The sequence below is a fragment of the Barbus barbus genome, assembly GCF_936440315.1.
Source record: "Barbus barbus genome assembly, chromosome: 26".
Lineage (NCBI taxonomy): Eukaryota > Metazoa > Chordata > Actinopteri > Cypriniformes > Cyprinidae > Barbus > Barbus barbus.
Genome location: NC_136754.1, coordinates 27,263,861 through 27,285,014, shown reverse-complemented (window position 1 = coordinate 27,285,014; position 21,154 = coordinate 27,263,861). Strand labels below are relative to the sequence as shown.

General features: G+C 34.9%; 3 protein-coding genes across 6 annotated transcripts in view; 2 read left to right on the top strand and 1 right to left on the bottom strand.

Moving 5' to 3' along the window:
• Positions 1-21,154, top strand: part of LOC306846144 (tyrosine-protein kinase JAK1-like) — an 830,156-nt gene that overhangs the window by 430,807 nt on the left and 378,195 nt on the right. The window lies entirely within an intron of this gene.
• Positions 3,832-10,644, bottom strand: cpdp (CPD photolyase). Of its 2 annotated transcripts, XM_079379501.1 has the most exons (10): positions 10,414-10,644; positions 9,976-10,295; positions 7,880-8,025; positions 7,471-7,653; positions 7,209-7,367; positions 6,910-7,108; positions 6,550-6,699; positions 5,212-5,333; positions 4,938-5,097; positions 3,832-4,414 (listed from the first exon to the last, which is right to left on the bottom strand). In XM_079379501.1, the coding sequence occupies exons 1-10, from the start codon at positions 10,425-10,427 to the stop codon at positions 4,236-4,238; spliced, it is 1,632 nt and encodes a 543-aa protein (XP_079235627.1). In that variant the 5' UTR covers positions 10,428-10,644; the 3' UTR covers positions 3,832-4,235. The 2 variants fall into 2 exon arrangements, with proteins under 2 accessions (XP_079235627.1, XP_079235626.1); XM_079379500.1 differs by having other exon boundaries at positions 3,910-4,414; positions 9,976-10,492.
• LOC306845958 (UAP56-interacting factor-like) lies at positions 10,760-19,873 on the top strand. 3 transcript variants are annotated; one of them, XR_013782032.1, is made up of 9 exons: positions 10,760-10,945; positions 11,372-11,503; positions 11,726-12,047; positions 12,863-12,981; positions 14,089-14,161; positions 14,886-14,941; positions 16,555-16,629; positions 16,924-17,050; positions 19,292-19,873. XR_013782032.1 is itself a non-coding variant. In XM_079378981.1 (9 exons), the coding sequence occupies exons 1-9, from the start codon at positions 10,873-10,875 to the stop codon at positions 19,391-19,393; spliced, it is 957 nt and encodes a 318-aa protein (XP_079235107.1). In that variant the 5' UTR covers positions 10,760-10,872; the 3' UTR covers positions 19,394-19,873. The 3 variants fall into 3 exon arrangements, 2 of the variants coding, with proteins under 2 accessions (XP_079235107.1, XP_079235106.1); XM_079378981.1 differs by having other exon boundaries at positions 11,726-11,925; XM_079378980.1 differs by having other exon boundaries at positions 10,764-10,945; positions 11,726-11,958.

Genomic DNA, 21,154 nt, shown 5'->3' with positions numbered 1-21,154 from the left:
TATAAAGCTGAATTTTCAGCATCATTACTCCAGTATTCAGTGTCGCATGATCCTTCAGAAATCATTATAATATACTGATTTGATGCTCAAGAAACATTTATTATTATCAATGATGAAAGCTGTTGAGCGGCTTCATATTTTTGTGGAAACTGTTATACTTTTTTTTCCAGGATTCTTTGATGGGAAAGTTCAAAAGAACAGCATTTTTCAATAGAAATAGTTTGTAAAAATACAAATGTCTTTGCTGTCACTTTTGATCCATTTAATGCATCCTTGCTGAATAAAAGTATAATTTTCTTTCAAAACAATAAGAATAAATATAGACCCCAAATATCTGAACAGTACTATGAATGCACAAAAAAAAGAAAAAAGAAAAATACCTCTTTACACTTTGATATCAAAACAGTATCATTTCAAAAACACATTTTCTTGAGTTGCTCAATTTTTAATAACACATTTTTGATTGTTATCACTGTTGTACTTTGCGTTAGTGATGTTATCAGATATAAGCTCCTCTAAAGCCTTTCTTTAAAATTAAAAACGTTAAAAAACGTCATTTATATCAAGAAACTTATGTTTTTCACAAATATTGGAAACAAATTAATATACGTGACCCTGGAGCACAAAACCAGTCTTAAGTCGCTGGGGTATATTTGTAGCAATAGCCAAAAATACATTGTATGGGTCAAAATTATTGATTTCTATTTTATTTTATTTTATTATATTAAATAAAAATCATGTTCCATAAAGATATTTTGTAAACGTCCTACTGCAAATATATGAAGACTTAATTTTTGATTATTAATATGCATTGCTAAGAACTTCATTTGGACATCTTTAAAGGAGATTTTCTCAATATTTAGTTTTTTTTTGCACTCTCAGATTCCAGATTTTAAAATAGTTGTATCTCAGCCAAATATTGTCCTATCATAACACACCATACATCAATTGAAAGCTTATTTATTCAGCTTTCATATGATCTATAAATCTAAATTTTGAAAAATTGACCCTTAAGGCTGGTTTTGTGGTCCAGGGTCACATATGTGTCATAGCCTTATGGGCAGCGCTCTGACATACGGTGCAGCTGTGTCTCGGGTGACCTGACTCCAGGTCTGTTCTCCTAATGTCTCTGTGTCCTGTCTCTCCTCCTACTGTGCTGTCTAATAGAAGCCCAAACATATGTCTTTAAAAGAAAATGGTCAGTTAGTTCGTATATTTCTTTTCCGCCAATGTAAATAGTTCCATAAGAAGCCAAAGCATCAAGTTTTACGTGTCACCAAGCAAAACACAGAGACTGGAACAACGTATGTGAGTGGAGTGGAGCGACAGAGATTTCCACTGAGAAACACGGATGTTCCCACTTCCAATAAAACAGCTCCTGGCTTCCACAAAGCACTGAACACGCGGTCTGAAACATGGCAAACACTACAGTGAAGCACCGTCATGACTATACTTATAGTGCTGCATGCTCAGTCAAATGTGAGGACTGAAACTGTATAATAAATGACAGAATTTATAAATATATCAAAGTTGATATATACTGTGTACATATAAAATTTCTTGAGATTTCTTTAAAAAAAAGCAATAAAAAAACATACTGACCTTAAATGTTTTCGAAGATGTCTTATACTCACCAAGACAGCATTTATTTGATCCAAAATACAGTAAAAAGTAATATTGTGAAATATTATTACATTTTAAAATATTTTATTTACGTTATGTGATCAAAGCTGAATTTTCAGCGTCATTACTCCAGTTTTCAATGTCTTGTGATCCTTCTGTCTTTCCTGTAATGTTTGATCAATTAAATGCATCCTTATAGAATAATAAACTACGTCTTGCTTGTGTATGACGCAGAGTATTGATGGCAATCTTAAGTGTTTCCAGTACCCAAGCAAGTTTCCAATCATTCTCACTGACTGTAAGATCTAGTGATGTCACATTTTGTACCACTGTGATGGTGCGATGAGGTTATAGTATATATATATGCATTTTATATGTTTTGTATTTGTTGCAAGTTGTGTACATGGTTAAAAAGTGCATTTTTTCTACTAGTGAGCAGTTCAGTGACACACAATGATCCACCGCATTTAAGACAACTTCCTGTTCGGAACGTAGTTACCACAGTGAATGTGAAATATCCAAAATATATTCTACAAATGAATAATGAGAGCTTGAGTGTGCAGATGTTACTCTGTGGTAATGTTTCTTGCTCAAGGCTGGAATGCTGATAACAGATCTCTCAAACCATCTTTATCTGTCTGCTTCTTCCCTACATGACGCAGAGCAATACATCATCTGTCAGATCCAAGATAATAAAAAGTGCTTGCATTTCACTGATTGTGTCATGGGACATTTTCACTGGCGTAATATGCTAAATAGTGTATGTAAATATTCCCTGATATACTTAGTTAATATCTTCTGTTGTTACTCGTGTTCTTGTTTTTAAATGCTTTTTCAATTCACATGAATTCATATAACATCATGTTTATTTCAGTGCTTTTTATTAATTCATGTTCGGAAATCTAATCATTTTAGTTTAATGTTGAACACTTTCAATGAAATATTATGTCAAAACGAACGCTTTAAATGCATTATCCATTAAAAAGAACAGAAAAATCAGTTGAATTGTCGTTGTCACACTTTTGTCTGTTATAGTAATGATTGTATTAAAGTTAATGTGAAACTAATTTTTATAACCTGTTATGAAATATCACCGTGTTTCATTCCAGCAGTAGGATAATTAAAGCAAGATTGTAATTTGAATAAACTGTTCATATATTGAAAGAATTAACCTATTTAATATATCTATATTCATATTCAAAACACTTCATTTCAGCCTAAGATGTAAGACAAAAATAAGGCATATTATATTTTACATTCAGGTTATTTTACAACTTCCAAAGTTAAAACGTGCAGATTTAGAAAAGCTGCTCTTTAGGCATAAAGCATTGAAAATATGTATCTCCCTGAGGAGGTGCTAAAAATGTTCACGCTTAATAATCTTGCTTTATGAATATGAATGTTAGTTGATAAAGAAAAAAAACATTCCTGTTTATAAACATTTTTATTAATGACAGTTAACAATTTTAAGCCTATTTCCTGTTGCCTTTTTTGATGGTCTTTATGCTTTAGATCAGTGGTTCTCAAATACTGTCCAACACAATATTTAAAGGCCCCTCATATATAAGCTTGTATTCTGTTCTGATTATAACAAAGCTACGTGTTTTCAAACCTTTTATTAACAAAAACTGACGATATCAAAATACTGAATGAATTAACCACAAATATTTTTGATTCAAGAAAGAAATTTCAACAATTTCAAGAACTTAATGCTTCAATAAAATAATAGTTATTATTAAAAATGACTGTATATATTTATTTTGTAGCATTTATATTAGGTGGCCTTTACTATGTATTTACTTTTAAATTAATAATTTGATACGATGCACTTATTGTGTATATACATGTTTTTACATTGTACTTATATTTTTAAAAATGTAACATCTGTAATTAATTTCTGTAATTAAACTGTTGACCCATTCCTCACACCTTAACCCACCCTTAAACCTACCCACACCACCAAACCGGGCCCTAACCGTACCCGTATCCCACCTCAATAGCAGCAAAAGTGTTTTGCAATGCAACACGACCACAATAATACATTGTACTTATTTTTTGATGTAACATAGTAGTTAAGGCCACCTAATATAAAGTGTGACCAAGTATTTTAATATAAATTCATTTCTATCATTTGGCCCTCTCAGAAGTCCACTGAGGCCCCCTAGTGAGCTCATTTTTAGTGAGTTTATAAATCGAAGGCAGTGTGTTGTGTATTAAAATTTATTTTATTTTTGGTGATTGATTCTTCTACCATTGTACATATATATATATATATTTTTTTTTTTTGCAGAAAACAACAGTACAACTTCTATACATTGCATTTCTGAAGTCTGCAATGCATGACCGTAGATAACTTTGTAACATCAGACCAAACTCATTGGTCTTATGATCCATTAAAAAATAAAAAAGAATATCAGAAGCAGCACAAGTAAACACGTTACACAGACAATAGCCTTTATACCAACAAACAACATAACAAATATAGCATCTTATTAATAAACTTCCCCTTACTACAGAAAAAGGTCTGCCAGAGAAAAATCCCCTTAAATACAGTCTCTCTAAAACAAGTACAAACAATGAGAACTGAAATTTTCAGGATTTGACTAATGAAATTAGACAGATTTCTTGGTATCTTTTTTGGAGGTCTCCTTTCCAGCAGCGTACTTCCTCTCAAACTGTGCCACATCAAACTTCCGCTTGCAGCCAGCATAATTCATATACCGGATTTTGCCAAAGATGGACCTCTCTGCCCAGCCCTGGTCATGGATGCCACAGACGGACCACATGCAACCTGTAAGAATATTAAACTAAATAATTCATATAATCAAGTACAAAAAAAAGTTCAGTAAGAGGTCAGTACGTTTTGTTAATGTTTTTGAAAGAAGTATCTTATGCTCACCAGGGCTGCATGTACTTGATAAAATTAAATGCATTTATTTGATGGAAAGAAAAAAACTGTAATGCTGTGAAATATCACTACAATTTAAAATATTTGAATATTTTTCAAATGTAATTTATTCCTATGATGCAAAGCTGAATTTTCAGCACCATTACTCCAGTCTTCAGAGTCACATGATCCCTCAGAAATCATTCTAATATGTTAATCTGCTGCTCAACAAACATTTTTTATTATTATCAATGTTGAAAACAGTTAGATAGATAGATAGATAGATAGATAGATAGATAGATAGATAGATAGATAGATAGATAGATATAGATATATAGATATAAGCCTATGAAATACAATTACTTGAATAATTTATTGTAAGAATGTATTTAATGTGCTAGAGCAATCAAAGCATCAGGTTTCTCACCCACGTATCCGTTGGGATCGCAGCCGTCTAAAGACAAGCGGTCATTCAGATATATAGCAATAGAGAGGGCTTCTTCAGGAGATGCAGTCCATTCCAGGATCTTCTTTGCCCAGTACATGCGAAGAAACCCATGCATCTTCCCTTCTAACACCAGCTGATGCTACAACACACCAGGAGACTTCGTTTCAGTGCATTTACTGGGTCCATTCACTGGGTTTGGCATTACAGCAGTGGTTTTGAGATACAAAAATGACAAAAACTGTACTATGTATACCTGCGCAGCGTTCCACAGCTGGTCGTGGGTCTTGGCGTTCTCCAGCTGCTCTTTTGTGTAAAGATACTCTCTGCGGTCCTTCGCGTGATCCTGCAAAGTCTTCTTCGCCCAATCATACGCACCTGTGCACAGAGATATACAATTTAAACAAAGGCCTGGAATGAGCTTGCAAATGAGCTATATTGGTAAATTTACTGTGTGCAGGGTTTCTTTATGAAGGTAAATGGAAGACCTTTAAAGACCAGTTAAAGGAAATGCAAGTAATTAATTGAAAGGAGCCCAATACTTCAATATTCTCTCTAAATGAACATGTCTTGCACAAAACGAGTTGTACTAGTAGCAACACTTTGAAAATACAGCTTCCAACAGCTCCATTCATTTTTAATTAATTTTATAAACAAAAATAGCTTAACTAGAATATGGAAATAACTTTTACTCTATTGATCATGTTGCAAAAACATGATTTTTGTTGTTTTCCAGTGCAATTTTCTAAAGGTTCTTAAGTCAAGATACACTGAGAAGCAAAATGACTGAAGATAAGTCTTGTATTCAGATAAACTGATCAAAATGAAGTGTGTTTATGATTTAAACATGAACAAATCTGATGATAGGGTCCGAAAAATCAACTTCATTTAAAAGTTTTCATACCCTATTGACAGATACCTTGTTTAAACCATAAACTCAATTTTGTTCAATTTCTCATAAAACAAGGCTTTAACAATCTTCATTTTGCATCTCAAGTAACTGCATCTTGATTTAAGGATGTTTAGATATGTGACCCTGGAGCACAAAAGCAGTCTCAAGTCGCTGGGGGATATTTGCAGCAATAGCCAAAAATACACTGTATAGGTCAAAATTATACATTTTTCTTTTATACCAAAAATCATTAGGATATTAAGTAAAGATCATGTTCCATGAAGATATTTTGTAAATTTCCTACCGTAAATATATAAAAACTTATACATTATATTAAAAAATATGCATTGCTAAGAACTTCATCTGGACTAATTTAAAGGCGATTTTCTCAACATTTAGATTTTTTTTGCACCCTCAGATTCCAGATTTTCAAATAGTTGTCTCTCAGCCAAATATTGTCCGATCCTAACAAAGCTTATTTATTCAGCTTTCAGATGATGTAGAAATCTCAATTTTGAAAAATTGACACTTAAGACTGGTTTTGTGGTCCAGGGTCACATATTTGAACTAGAAAACAAGACAAAAATACTGATATTTATATTTATTTACTGATATTTATTCTTTGCAGTGCATGCACCATTTAATGCCTCAACTATATGGCTTTAAGTTTAAAACGATTAAAGCGACTGACACGGCACTCACCTGAAATGTTGTCATAGTTGTGGTTGTAGAAGCAGAAGTTGTCAGCGAGCTCCCGGCGCACCACCAGCTCCTCAACAAAAGACGCCACAGACTCGCTGGCATTCTTTTCTCCTTTGACCTGCTTCACCACACGCTGAGCAGATAACTGGCCTTCAAGAGAAAACATGCCAACTATTAGAACCTCTAGACTACATCTATAAGCAAGTGGATGGTGTAAAATAAAGATGGTTTACCCAAAAATCAATCTTTCACACTCATGTTTTACCAAACCTGCAGCACTTCAGTAGGTCACAAAATAAATTATTTATTGCACTGCATGAACAACAACAAAAAAAGCACTTAGACGGAGTGCAAACTGACCAGCGTGGATCCAGGGGGAGAGATGGCTGAGGGCGTCATAGTTGGGATTGTTTCTGTGAGTGGCAAAGAGACGCAGGCGCTGGTCAATGAAGGACTCCAGCATGGCCATGCCGCCACAGGAGCCAGGCTGGGCCCAGTCCACCTCTCCAACACTGCGGTCCACCTCAAGAGACGACAGCACCTCCTCCCAGTCCACGGGCTGAAACACAGATTTTGATATGAAGAAGATCCATAGGAATTTACATAAAAGCAGAAAAATCACATCTCTGGTAGAGCTATTGTAGAATCCATGATCAAACCTTTGCTGTCCGAGAAGCAGAGTGTGGATGAGTGTCTACAAGAGGAATCTCTGTGAGGAATTCTGGCAGAAGTTTAGTGATTTTGCCTCGTATTGTCCTGGCTCCATATTCCAGCTTCTCAGACGCTTCCCAGCAAGGCACCACGTTATGTGCATCAACCTTGATTCAGAGCGGCAGGAAAATGTAACAGTTTCAAATCAGTACACGAGCACATGGCATGCAAGAACTGAGCAAGTGCACAGATAAATAATGAATTACACACCTGAATGAAAGGGACATCAGACGGAAAGTGTTTCTTAACCGTCTCAATCCACTGGAGAGGGATCCTGAGAGGGTTAAAGTCAGTGACAACTGCTCCAAACTTCCAGTTTTTAACAAAGCTTGGCAGCTTCTCTCCAGGCTCTCCTGACAGCAGATGGAACTGAATATCCAGGCTTTTGCATTCCTGTAACAACGGACATTATTACATTTTATTAAAATACAATTCATTTAATGCCCCTACTATCTAGGAGTGCAGCCCTGGCCAATCAGAAACACCGGTTATGGAAAGGGGTGTGGTCTAATTTAGTAGCTCAGTCTAACAAATAATAAGCACAGCAGCAGACACATCAAACACTCAATGACAGACCAGGACAGATGTAATGATCTCTTGAGATGTAGCATTTCTGTACCTTTGCCACTTCTCGCAGTCCTTTCAGCATAAAGGCGTACTGTCTGTAGGTCGCATCCAGATATCGAGGCACCAAGCAGAAGCAGATGTGCAGAGGAAGTTTCTCAGCCTGAGCCAGCTGCTGAGCGTAGATCAATGCCCAGTTATCTGCAGCACAAACAACACCATACAAAAGTCTGTGGTCAGGAAGATTTTTTTAATGAAATTAATACTTTTACTTAGCAAGGATGCATTAAATTGATCAAAAGTAACAGTAAGGGCATTTATCATGTAAAAAAAATATTTCTAAATAAATACTGTTCTTTTGAAATTTCTATTCATCAAAGAATTCCGAAAAAATGTATCATGGATTTTCACTTTTGATGAATGTATTTTTATTTTTCGTCATTTCATTTGAATGTCAACATTTGTGAGATTTAGGCAGTCGAAACAGTGTTAAGATTACTTCCTGATATTATTTTGTGTCTCTGGAAAATAGTGACTTATAACATTGTAATTAATATTAATGGCTTTTATGTAGTGCTGCCAAACGATTAATCATATATGTGTGTATATTTAATATGTACTGTATATATAAATACACACACAAAAATATTATTACATGTCTATATTTATATTCATAATTTATATTATAAATATATTTAATACATAAACATAACATGTTTTTCTAAAATATATACATGCATGTGTATTTATATATACATAAATATACACAGCACACATACATATATTATGTAAAAACATTTATTTTGGATGTGATTAATCGCGATTAATCGTTTGACAGCACTACTTTTATGTCAATTTGTTAATGAGTGATTTTTGGATACATCGGTGTTTTTAGATTTGTGGAGTAAAATTTATAATTTTTATTTTTAAGTAAAAAGATCAAATTAGACCCTCGGGGTAATTCTTTGGCCACACAGAATTGTCACAGAAAGACCCAAGAAGGATTGTTGTTACTAGTGGTATTATTACTTTTAAATTCAATACTTTTCATAATTAATGGGGTTATTATTCAGCGTTTCCATGAATTAGATGTACATTATTAAGACATATTCATTTTTAATTAAAACATAGGCTAACTGAAATAATTCAATTTGCATTCATAATGTTGCTACTATGATATGCATTAAACTAAATATGTAAGTCTTCATATGCCTGTATACAAGAAAAGGAATAAATGGACCTTTCAATTTAATCTCCTTAACCTGGATTGTGCTTTGTCTCTCATTGATTATTCAAGCATTCACCTAAACTGTCTAAATGTATTTTTAAGTAAAATGATAATGATAATAATGACACTTTTAAAAATATTAGTGCTGTCAAACGATTAATCGGAACCAAAATAAAGGTTTTTGTTTATGTAATATATGTTTACTGTGTATATTCATTATGTATATATAAATACACACACATACACGTATATATTTAAGAGAAATGTCTTATGTTTACATATTAAATATATTTATATATAATATAAATTACATGAATATAAATATATACATGTAAATACACTATTTTCCAAATATATACATGCATGTGTGTGTGTGTTTATACATACATAATAAATATACACAGAACACTCACATATAGTATGTAAACAAAAACTTTTATTTCGGATGCGATTAATTGTTTGAAAGCACTAAAAAATATATAAATATACATAAGAATTATATTAAAAGTCATTTATACATTCATAGTGGTTTACATTTTGTTCTATAACAACTAAATTAGCAAATGTTTCTATTTATTTCCTATAATAACACATTGGCTGATGCATCATCATCCTGCACATGCTAAACTCATCTAAATAAATTACTATTTAAAAGTAAATGCACATTGTTCAATCTAAGGTCTTGCCCTATTAGGCAGCACAAGAGTTTGCAACACTGACACTCATGACTGGGGCAATGATGCTGAAAATTCAGCTTTGCATCTCAGGAATAAATTATACTTTGATATATATTAAAATAGAAAACAGCTATTTTAAATTTGCAATACTATTTCACAATATTACTGTTTTTTTGATCAAATAAATGCAGTCTTGGTGAGCATAAAATACTGAGCAACGTTTTTTTCTCTCTTTATATACTTTACCTTGGACTCTTTGGTCGCGGGACATCCAGTAGAGGACCCCATCAGAGCCCTGTTTGATTTTCTGTGTGTCTGATAAATACCGGAGGCGCTTTTTGTTGACCTCGCATCCCAGCGCTGCTCTGCGGAGCTCGGTCACTTCCCTCAGCAGCCAGCCGGTCTCTCTCGCTCTCACTCCCGATAGCCTCGGCTGTTTCCCCCCGGCGCTGTCCGCTGGCTCTCTCTGGCGCTTCAGCTTGCGCTTGTTCGCAGACATACTGATATAATGTGGGAGAGTATTTGGGTCGCTGATGGCACGGAGGAGCAGCGCTCTTCTGCTGTTTCTGGTGTTGTACAAGCACGTAGAAAACAACCGATAGACGTCAGATAAAAACAGCAAGGTAATTTGCATATGGCTCACGATGCATTGCCAAAAAAGAGCTCATTAAAGAAACCGTTTACCTAATATGAAGCATACACTGCCAAACACATGAAACCAAATGCACTTTTGATAATTTTGTCGCTGCACAATTTTTTCACGTGGAGCTGGTTGGTTTTGTAACACAGACTGCTGGAGGCGGGGCTTACGCTCCTGCTGTGTTACCCAACGATTCGTTTTCCATAACAATAACAAAGAATTTGTCGCTCAAAATTTGACGAAGTCAACTGAACACACATGGCCATGTAGCACTCAAATACAAGTAATTATCATATATGTAAAGTATTACTGCATTTTACGATCTGCACAACTTTTTCCCATCAAACTACATTTCCCAAGAGCCTCAGCGCGACGTGCGTGAGTCCGCGCATGCGCAGGAACGTCGAGCGCTCAATGAAAGCTGGCTAGTTTGCTAGTGTTGTGGGGTCGTGTAGGCAGTGTGTTGTTTGCTTCTTCATTTCTATCATAGCGCGAACTGCAGAATGAGCAAATCTAGTTATAAATCGGTCGGTGGTGGAAGTACAGAGGAACTCGATAAGGTTGACATGTCTTTAGGTAATGCCACAGATTAAACTAGCCGTGTATGTGTAGCTGATTAGCATTGTGAGATTTTACTTGTGATTTATCATAGTTTGAGTCGGTGTTAACATTGCAGCAATCTCTTTGTATCGTAATATAATATATATCATCACCTTTATCGGTGTTTTATTGGTTGGTAAACGCGTTTAAAGATATATCTTGACTGCGTTTGACCGCATTTCCTGAGTATCACTTAACGTTATTTCCAGAGGGATATTTATTTAAACAATGTTAATGTTTTCAAAGCATATTTAATGACAGTTTTATTGAAATGAAGTTCATTTATCAGAAGTTTTTTTGATGTGCCTGTTTTTTAGTGTTCAATTGAGCAACCCAGCAGTTTGTGTGATGTGTCCTGTATCGTTTGATTTGATAAAATTTATTGCATTCATATTTTTGCAGATGATATTATCCGGTTGAACAAGAAGCAGAAACAGTTCCAGGCCCAGACGTCCAAGCGCAGACTCCCGGTGAAAGGTCGCTTCTCTCAGGGGAAGAAAACTGGGCCAAGAGCTGCAGTGCCATCTATAAGAGGTCAGAATTTGACCTTTTCTTCTTTATTGTCACGTGAATTTTTTTATTGAGCCCATCTTAGTGTATCTTTTTCTCTAAGCATGTTTTAACAAAAATAAAAAAAATAAATCAGCTACAATATAACAATAAATTCAGTTTTAGAGTAATTTCAGTGTTTAATTGAATGCAAATCAGCCATGTCTGACAATTTTCTGCAACTGGTTTTGTTTTGGCCATCTGTAGGAGGTGTTGTGAACAAACGCTTCACTCGAAACCGCAAGCTTCCTCCCACGGTGGCCAGGCGTCGTGGGCAGGGGGTCATCACTGGTTTAGCTGCGAGAAAAAATGCCGCCCTGTTTAAAGGGATCAGTCCGCTCAATCGACCCGTCCAGAACAGACCCGCTCAGAACCGACAGATGCCCAACAGTACAGCTGTCAACCAGGTGTGGACACTAATGGCTCGTTTCCACCGAGCGGTACGGGACAGTATAGTACAGTACGACTCTGTACAGAACACCCTGATCCAGTTTGCATTTCCACTGCCAACAGTACCCTTACTTGATAGGTATGGTGTATGCCGGAAAGTAGCGATTGACGATAAAGCACAAAACGAATTGCATCTCATGTTTAATCACTACAGAGACATCCGAGCCGGCAGCAAATGTCGGAAGGACTAGCCGAGGTTATGCTCCTCTCAGTGGGATACCTGAGCACGGAGCGCCTGGAGCTCTGAAATCGGCATAGCAAATTTTCAAATAGGCGCTATATCTTTATAAATAAACCACAGATTTGGGTTTTAAACAACTACATTCTCGCCTGAAAAACTCTTAAAACTACATTTCATGACACAATAACAGTAATATTTTGAAAGTTATGCAGGTTTTTGGGCAGTGACGGTTCACAAGTCCACAAGAACAGACGAGAATGCATATTATGAAACGGCTATTTTCTATAAAATTATAAAATGCACTGCTATATATTTGTGTGTTTGTGCGCACTGATGTAAATAAGCCCAAGACTCATGGACATCAGAGTGGAACGAGTGAAGGAGAAGCTTAATGCCCTTGAATCACGTGAAAGTGGCGATTCTAGTCAACCAATCAACTTCTGCAGTGAGTTTAGCTCCACCCTTTTGGTACCCTTTGCTGTGCTAGGTATCCCAAAGGGAGGGTACCAAAAAAGTGGTACGGTTCAGTATTTTGGTATCATTCACAACTTCTGACAATGGAAACGGACATAATTGCGTACCGTACTGAACTGCCATAATGTATGATAATTAGTTTGTGCATGGTCAGAGTTTGAGCTTAAAAGGTGATTTTGTTGTCACGTGTGAATGAATTCAGGTGTAACTTTTTTTATACGTGCATTAATTTCTCTCAGAGATCTCAGCCGTTTGTCCAGCGGCGACAGATGCCGATCCAGAGGAGACCAAACAGACAGATGGACTCTCAGAAACCCCAGAGCTCAGTTTTCAGACGTTTTCGGCTTCACAGAAAATGGTAAGATTTTTTTTTTTGTTTAATAGTTGAGTTAAAGTTAGAGTTTTTGCATGTGCAGTGCCTTATGAAAGTACACATGAAAAACATGTTGCAGGAGAAGCCGCGACTCAAGTCCACATGAAAGCATGAGTTTGCCAAAAGGAACTCAATTTTCAGATGAGATTTTAGGGTCTGATGAGACCAAAATGGATATTTTTAGGCAGAATTTGAATATTGTGTTCTACCATTCAAGTTTGGGGTTGGTAAATTAGTCATGTTAAAATAAATACAGCCTTGAAATGCATTAAAATGGTTTAAAATAATTGTTTTAATATATTTTAAAATCTAACTTGATGTGAAGCTGAATTTTCAGCATCATTACTCCAGTCTTCAGTGTCACATGATCCTTCAGAAATCATTCTAATATGCTGATTTGCTGCTCAAGAAACTTATTATATTATTATTTTTGTGGGAACTGTGATCCTTTTTTTCCAGAGATCTCTGATAAATAGAAAGTTAAAAAGAACAGCAATTATTTGAAATGGAAATCTTTTGTAATATTATAAATGCCACTTTTGATCAATTTAATGCATCCTTAAAAGTATTAATTTCAAAAAAAAAAAAACAACAAAAAAAAACATGAAGCAAATAAATTACAGGCAAAATGTCAACGTAAGATTTGTAACTCAGTAAAGCGGGAGAATTAAAATGAGAAATTAGGGCGGGACTTAATATCCATTGGAAATTAAGATTTATTTATTTTAGTGCTGTCAAATGATTAATCGCTTCCAAAATAAAAGTTTGTTTACATAGTATGTGTGTGTGTACTGTGCATATTTATGTATATATAAATACACCCATGCATGTATATATTTAAGAAAAATGTTACATTTATATATTAAATTATATGAATATAAATATATACATGTAAATATTTTCAAAATATATACTGTATGTCCGTGTGTTTATATATACATAATAAATATACACAGTACACAGATATATTATGTAAATAAAAATCATTTTGGATGTGATTAATCGTTTGACAGCACTTATTTATTTATATTTTTTCCAAGTTGTTTCAAAGTGAAAATTATTGCCTTTTACTTTATCATCCGTTTTCTACAGGAATGCTCCGACTGCTCCGCAAACACAGAGAGAAGCACGACAGGCCACTTTCCTCTTCAGAAGAGGACTCAAAGTAAGAAGCTAATGAACTTCCTGTCTAGAGTTCACACAGTGATGTGTGAAAAGCACACAAGCTTTACCGCTAGTTGTCCCTAGCACATGTATGGACAATATGGGCAGAAAGCTGCATGCATGGGGGCTGATCATGTGACATCCTCTTCACCTTAAGGAGCCTTTTGTTTCACTTAAATATATGTAGTTATAATAAATAACAAGTTTTTAAGAGTATGGTTTCTCTGTAGTATTTATATAAATGAATGTTGCTTTGAACACACTGTCATTGTGTACGCAATACACAAGTATTTTGTTATGCATTGGCTCTTATTATAGTGAAAAGTGTGATGTTTAAATTAGGAACTGGTCCTTTCGTCCCTAGAACCGTTACTGGTTGGTGTACTACTCTTGTGAACCATTATTTTAATGAATCACAAAAAAATAATCAAACCTATAGGCTATTTATTTCATATCAGTCCTTCACTGAACTCACTAAATCAAAGTCTCTTTAAATGTTAGTCCAGAATAAAGCAAGAATGGTTATATAAATATATATATATATATATATGCATGTATGTATATGTTTTCAATCAGTCACAGTGTTCAAATGAAAATTTAAAATTACTACTTTTATTTGAAGCTTTATGAATTTAAGTTAAGCCAGTTCAAATATGAGAGCGCTGATTTGGCTTTCTGTCTATTAGTACTTTTACTATTTGTTTCTGATTTTTCTTTTTTTATAGGTTCATACACAAGTTCAGAAGACAAAGTCTGCTCAACCCACACAGAGGACACGCTCGTAAGTAAACGTTCTTCAATCATTTTTGTTTGTTTTTCTGGTTCAAACTACTACAAGTTTTTTTTTTTTTTTTTTTAACTGAATACTTTTATTCAGCAAGGTTTCATTAAATTTATAAAAGCTGACAGTAAAGACATTTACAATCTTACAAAAGATTTCAATTTCAATTAAATGGTGTTCTTTAAAAAACTTTCTATTTGTCAATCCTGAAACAAAATGTGACTGAAGACTGGAGTAATAATATTGAAAATTCAGCTTTGATCACAGGAATATATTCTAAAATATATTTATGCATAAATGCATTTTAAAATATATTCTGATATAAAAGTTGTGATATTACAGCATTACTGTTGTATTGTACAGCTGCATCTCAAATTTTAATATTGTGAACTTTTTTTTTGTAACTTATTTCAAAAAGTGAAACTTGCATATATTCTAGATTCATTACATGTAAAGTGAAACATTTCAAAAGTTAATTTTTTTATTTTTTTTATTTTGACGATTAGAGTTTACAGCTCATGAAAGTCAAAAATCCAGTATCTCAAAATAGTAGAATATTTACATTTGAGTTTCAATAAATGACCACCCATACAGTATAAATTCTGGGTATCTCTTGTTCTTTGAAACCACAATAATGGGGTGCATCAAGAGTCGCCACGCTCCAACATCTTCAGGAAAAGGGCTACCAAGCCACTTCTGAAACAGAAACATCGTCAGAAGCATCTTATCTGGGCTAAAGAGAAAAAGAACTGGACTGTTGCTCAGTGATCCAAAGTCCTCTTTTCAGATAAAAGTACATTTTAGATTTCATTTGGAAATCAAGGTCTGGAGGAAGAGTGGAGAGGCACAGAATCCAAGCAGCTTGAAGTCCAGTGTGAAGTTTCTGAAGTCAGTGATGATTTGGGGTGCCGTGACGTCTGCTGGTGTTGGTCCATTGTATTTTATCAAGTCCAAAGTCAATGCAGCCGTCTACCAGGAGATTTTAGAGCACTTTATGGAGATGCTGATTTCCTTTTCCAGCAGGACTTTAGCACCTGCCCACAGTGCCAAAACCACTTCCAAGTGCTTTGCTGACCATGATAATACTGTGCTTGATTGGCCAGCCAACATGCCTGACCTGAACCCCATATGCAATCTATGGGATATTTTCAAGAGAAAGATGAGAAACAGTCGATCCAACAATCCAGACGAGCTGAAGACTCAATAGTGCCTCAGCAGAGCCACAGGCTGATCGCTTCCATGCCATTCCTCACTGATGCTGGAGTTTGTATTCTAATATTCTAATATTTTGAGATGCTGGATTTTTGACTTTCATGAGCGGTAAGCTCTAATCATCAAAGTTAATAAAAAAAAACTTTTGATATACTTTACGTGTAAGGAACCTAGAATATATATATGAAAGTTTCACTTTTTGAAATGAGTTACAAAAAAAAAAACTTTAACGATATTCTAACTTTTGAGATGCACCTGTATTTTTGATTAAATGAGTGCAGCCTTGCTGAGCAGAAGACCTCTTACAATAACAAAGTCTTCTGTATTCCAAACGGAAAAGTAGTGTAGATGTACTGTAAGTTGGTTCCTGTTAGCTCTTACTGATTTCTCTTCTCCACCAGGTGGCGCTCTCCTACAAACAACAGTGGCATTCTCACTGTGTCAATAGACAACCCCACCGCTAGAACACAGCCTGAGTATGATTACATTTGATTAGACCCAGATGCACATTTTCATAAGACATACAATGGTTGCCATTCAGATATTTGGATTTGTAATTGGTGTTTGTTTTGTATTTCTAATGATACTCATAAAGATGTTCAGATAAGATGCATGCTCTCACTAACAAGCCACACATTTCACATCCATTTGTTTCCGTCTTGTCATGTTAGTTTGGCAGGTTTAACCTTTGAGACTCTTTCCAGCGTGTTTTGAATGTGAGTGTAGGAGCACAGAAGTAATGATGTTTTGTTTTGTTTCGCTCCGCACAGGCCCGCTCAGTCCTGGTCCCTGCACCCTGTGACTCCAGCACGCTCCTCACCTCCTCAAGAGGAGCCGGAGAGGAAACCTCCTAAAGGTGTCGCCCTGCAGTTTGATATCAACAGTGTTGGGAAACAGGTAGGAAAAATGTGACCCTGGACCACAAAACCATTCATAAGGGTCAATTTTTTTAAAACTGAGGTCTATCCATCATCTGAAAGCTGAATAAATAATCTTTCCTTTGATGAAAGGTTTGTTAGGATAGGATAATATTTGGCCGAGATACAACCTTTGAAAATCTGGAATCTGAGGGTGCAAAAAAAAAATCTAAATATTGAGAAAATCGCCTTTAAAGTTGTCCAAATGAAGTTCTTAGCAATGCATATTACTACAATTCTTTGAACATTCTTTACTTAATATCCTAAGGATTTTTGGCATAAAAGAAAAATCAATAATTTTGACACAATGTATTTTTGGCTATTGCTACAAATATACCCCAGTGACTTAAGACTGGTTTTGTGGTCCAGGGTCACAAATATCAATTGTATTTATCATTGAGTCAGTGAAATATTTATATTCAATTAGGTTATACTTTATTTTGTGTTCTTGTTACAGTGTAATTATACATTTTAAGGACTGAGTAATATTAACTACTTGTACTTACTACATGGTTAGATTACGGTTGGTTGCATGCGATTATACATAATTTGTTATTACTATAGTAAGTGTAACAAGGAAGCTGTAAAATAGTGTTATCTTAAAGCTGCAGTCCGTAAGTTTTGCCTCTTTGTCGCCATCTCTGTTGAAAATCTGGAATTGCAGCCAAGCGCGGAATTATCTTTATTACGTGGGCTGTACTCCGGCACGGCTTCAGCGCAGATGAATCTAATGTTTTGAGGTGAATGTGTAGCTGTCAGTCACCGCACCGGTGTGAATCAAACACTTAATAATCACAGATTCTAGCCTACGTCTTGGAATATATGACCCAAATCAGAACCGTGCAAATTATTATTGTTATACTTTATTCTCAAATTATTAATGTTAACAACATCAGCATTGCGTTACTATGAATATAGTGTGTATTAACGTGTAGATTTCAATTTCTGTACAGTTTAATCTAATTGTCATGCCATTCTAATTTCATATTAAGAAATTCTTTTAACCCCAAAAGCAAACTATGCTCCCTTCGAAATGGTTTTCTTTAGAATACAAATCTTGTGTAATCAGAAGCACGTTTAAAACTGAAATATAATTTAATTTCATTCACAAGTGTTTCATAAACACACAATCCTTTCTGGATTACAATTCGCCATCAAAATGATACATTTAATTATTCTAGCTGCTGTGAGAAAAGGCTATAATTTAGCTGACACCTGCAGGATCCTCACATGCGATAGTCTACTAGCCGGGACAACTTGACACAGTGGCATGCTCAAATTTCCCACGGAAACATACCCGTACCACTCAAATGAGAAAACATTATTATAAGCTAACCGCTGTGAATCTGGCTAAAGCAAGGCAATTAGTTTTGAACACTGGCTGCTTATGTACTTTCTCAAATATTGATTTTCGGATCATTTTTAACAAGTTACGGACTGCAGCTTTAAATTTACATGCAAGAATGCATTTGTTTTGCATAATTCAGTCAATAAAATTACTGATGTTTTTTTTTTTTTTTAACCAAAAAACAGTAACCGAAATTAAAAATTTTATTTAGCCTAAAACTGTCCCGAAAAATAGTTTATCAAATTATTTAATAATCAACACTGATCATCAGTACTGTAATTACAATTTAATGTTTTTGAAAAGAAGTGTCTTAATGGTGCGTTCACACCAGACGCGAATGAAGCGTTAAGCGCGAGTGATTTAAATGTTAAGTCAATGCAAAGGCATGAACAGACATCCTGCAAATTGAGCGTTTCGGGCGTTTAACGCGTGATTCGCGCAAGTTGAAAAATCTGAATTTTGGTGGATATTTGCGCCGCATTAACCAATCAGGAGCTTGCTCTAGTAGTGACGTGATTACGAGCGGAGGCAGAAATCCGAAACAACAATAGAGGACAAAATCATTGTCGCTGTATGCGGATACCTGGAGCTGTACGATAGACCAAAGATTACCTGTTTGATTCACCCAAAACAAATTTTATCTTCTGTTTATCCACTACAGAGACATGTTTTTCTAATCCAAAAAACACATCTTTGACTACGTTTACATGCAATTCAAATATGAACTCTTCCAGTATTGAACTTCAGCCTGTGTTTTGCTTTCCTGTTTGAAGGAAAAAACAATCTGTTCCAGATCAGCAGCTAGAAACACATTTACCTCAGTGTTGGTAAACCTGATGGCCATCTTCATTGTTGTTTTCTTTTCTGTGTCAGACTGGAATGACCCTCAACGAGCGGTTCCGCATCCTGAAGGACCAGCGTGTGGAGGCAGCACAGCAGAGCAGCAAAGGAGGCCGGTTCGTAACTGTGGCCTAGAGCTGAACCCTGAGACACTCTGTTCCTGATCTCACACTCCACAACAATCCTGCAGGACAGAACAGCTGAACTAACGCCGTTCAAGACTAAGTGATTAGCCCTAATGGAGGAGACTTCATCAGAAAGTGGATATGCTGGTTCTCTGGAAAAGGAGACGTTGGGGAGACTGCGACTGATTTTCTGTTTTTTTTAGTTTATTTCTCTAAAAAGCTGCCATTCTTTCTTCACAAAGCAAGTATTAACTGTTGTCCCTGAGTTGTAGTTGCGTTGTGTCATCTCCTGAACTGCCCTTGATATGTGATGGCGTCCTGTTATTTTTTATATATAATATGCATAAATTTGCAGCTCTGACTTTAAACGTTTCTGGATAGACTTGGTTGTCTATAAAGCAGCTGTATGAAACGGAGCATTCTTTTTGTAGAGCAAAAAAGACTTGTTTTAAGATGTTTTATATTTCAATTAAAAACCATTGTGAACATGTCTCGTTTACCAGATTCCTATTAATGACAAATTAATATATATTAATGACACTTTAAATGCATTCTTTGTTAGAGCCAATCTAACCAGTGAATCATGAACAATTTTGTTTTCAGTACTTAATGCATAAGTTCGTTCATGCAACATTTATAACTAATTGCTATTTGCAATTTTTTTTAAATTGAGTTTGTATATGGTTTATGAGAGGACAATATTTGGCTGAGATACAACTATTTGAAAATCTGGAATCTGAGGGTGCAAAAAAATCAAAATATTGAGAAAATCACCTTTAAAGTTGTCCAAATGAAGTTCTTAGCGATGCATATTACTAATCAAAAATTAAGTTTTGATGTATGCCTATTCACAGTAGGAAATTTACTAAATATCTTCATGGAACATGATCATTACTTAATACCCTAATGATTTTTGGCATCAAAGAAAAATCGATCATTTTGACCCATACAATGTATTGTTGGCTATTGCTACAAATTTACCTGTGCTACTTATGACTGGTTTTGTGCTCCAGGATCACATTTGAAGTTTTAATAGTGGTTTATTTCGATAGGTAATGGGGAAAATACAACTACAATGCAATAAAAGTGTGTAATACTGGTGAAATATTACTCATTTGCATCTAAATTTAGTTTTTGACTATAAGTGGGGTACAGGAAAAAAAGTGTATAATTTTCTAAATATAGAATTAATAAAACATTATTGTTAAATGTATTTGTAAGAGCCAATCTTAAGAACTAAATTTATTTTGGTGTAAATTCATTGCATCACTTAAAATGTTAATGGTTCATTTCTATTTAGTAAAAGTACTCGAGGAAAAAAAATACTACAATACAATTAAATAGTGTAATGCAGGTGAATTATTACTCATTTGTATCTAAATTTAGCTTTTGACTATGTAGCTGGATCATATGAATACAGCTGATGTTTAGACTGTATTTCACCTCAAAATAAATTTGGAGTGGAGGAAAAGTGTACAAAATATATAAAATTCTTTAAAAAAATCAATGTTTTTGCCATGTAACGGCGTAAGGTATGTTTGTATCCAGTTTTATATATATAGCAACCACATAAATCTGGTACGATGGCTAAAAATCTGTATTTTTTCCTTTATAATTCAATCAATCAGGGGCCTGGAATTGTACATGTTGTAGTCTTACAACATATAACAGTATGTGTCAGTAGCCCACGCATCAAGGTAGATGTGGGGAAGTCACTGCCTACGGTCAAATCTTGTGAGCCTTCAAGTGTGAAAATAATGATTACGGTGCA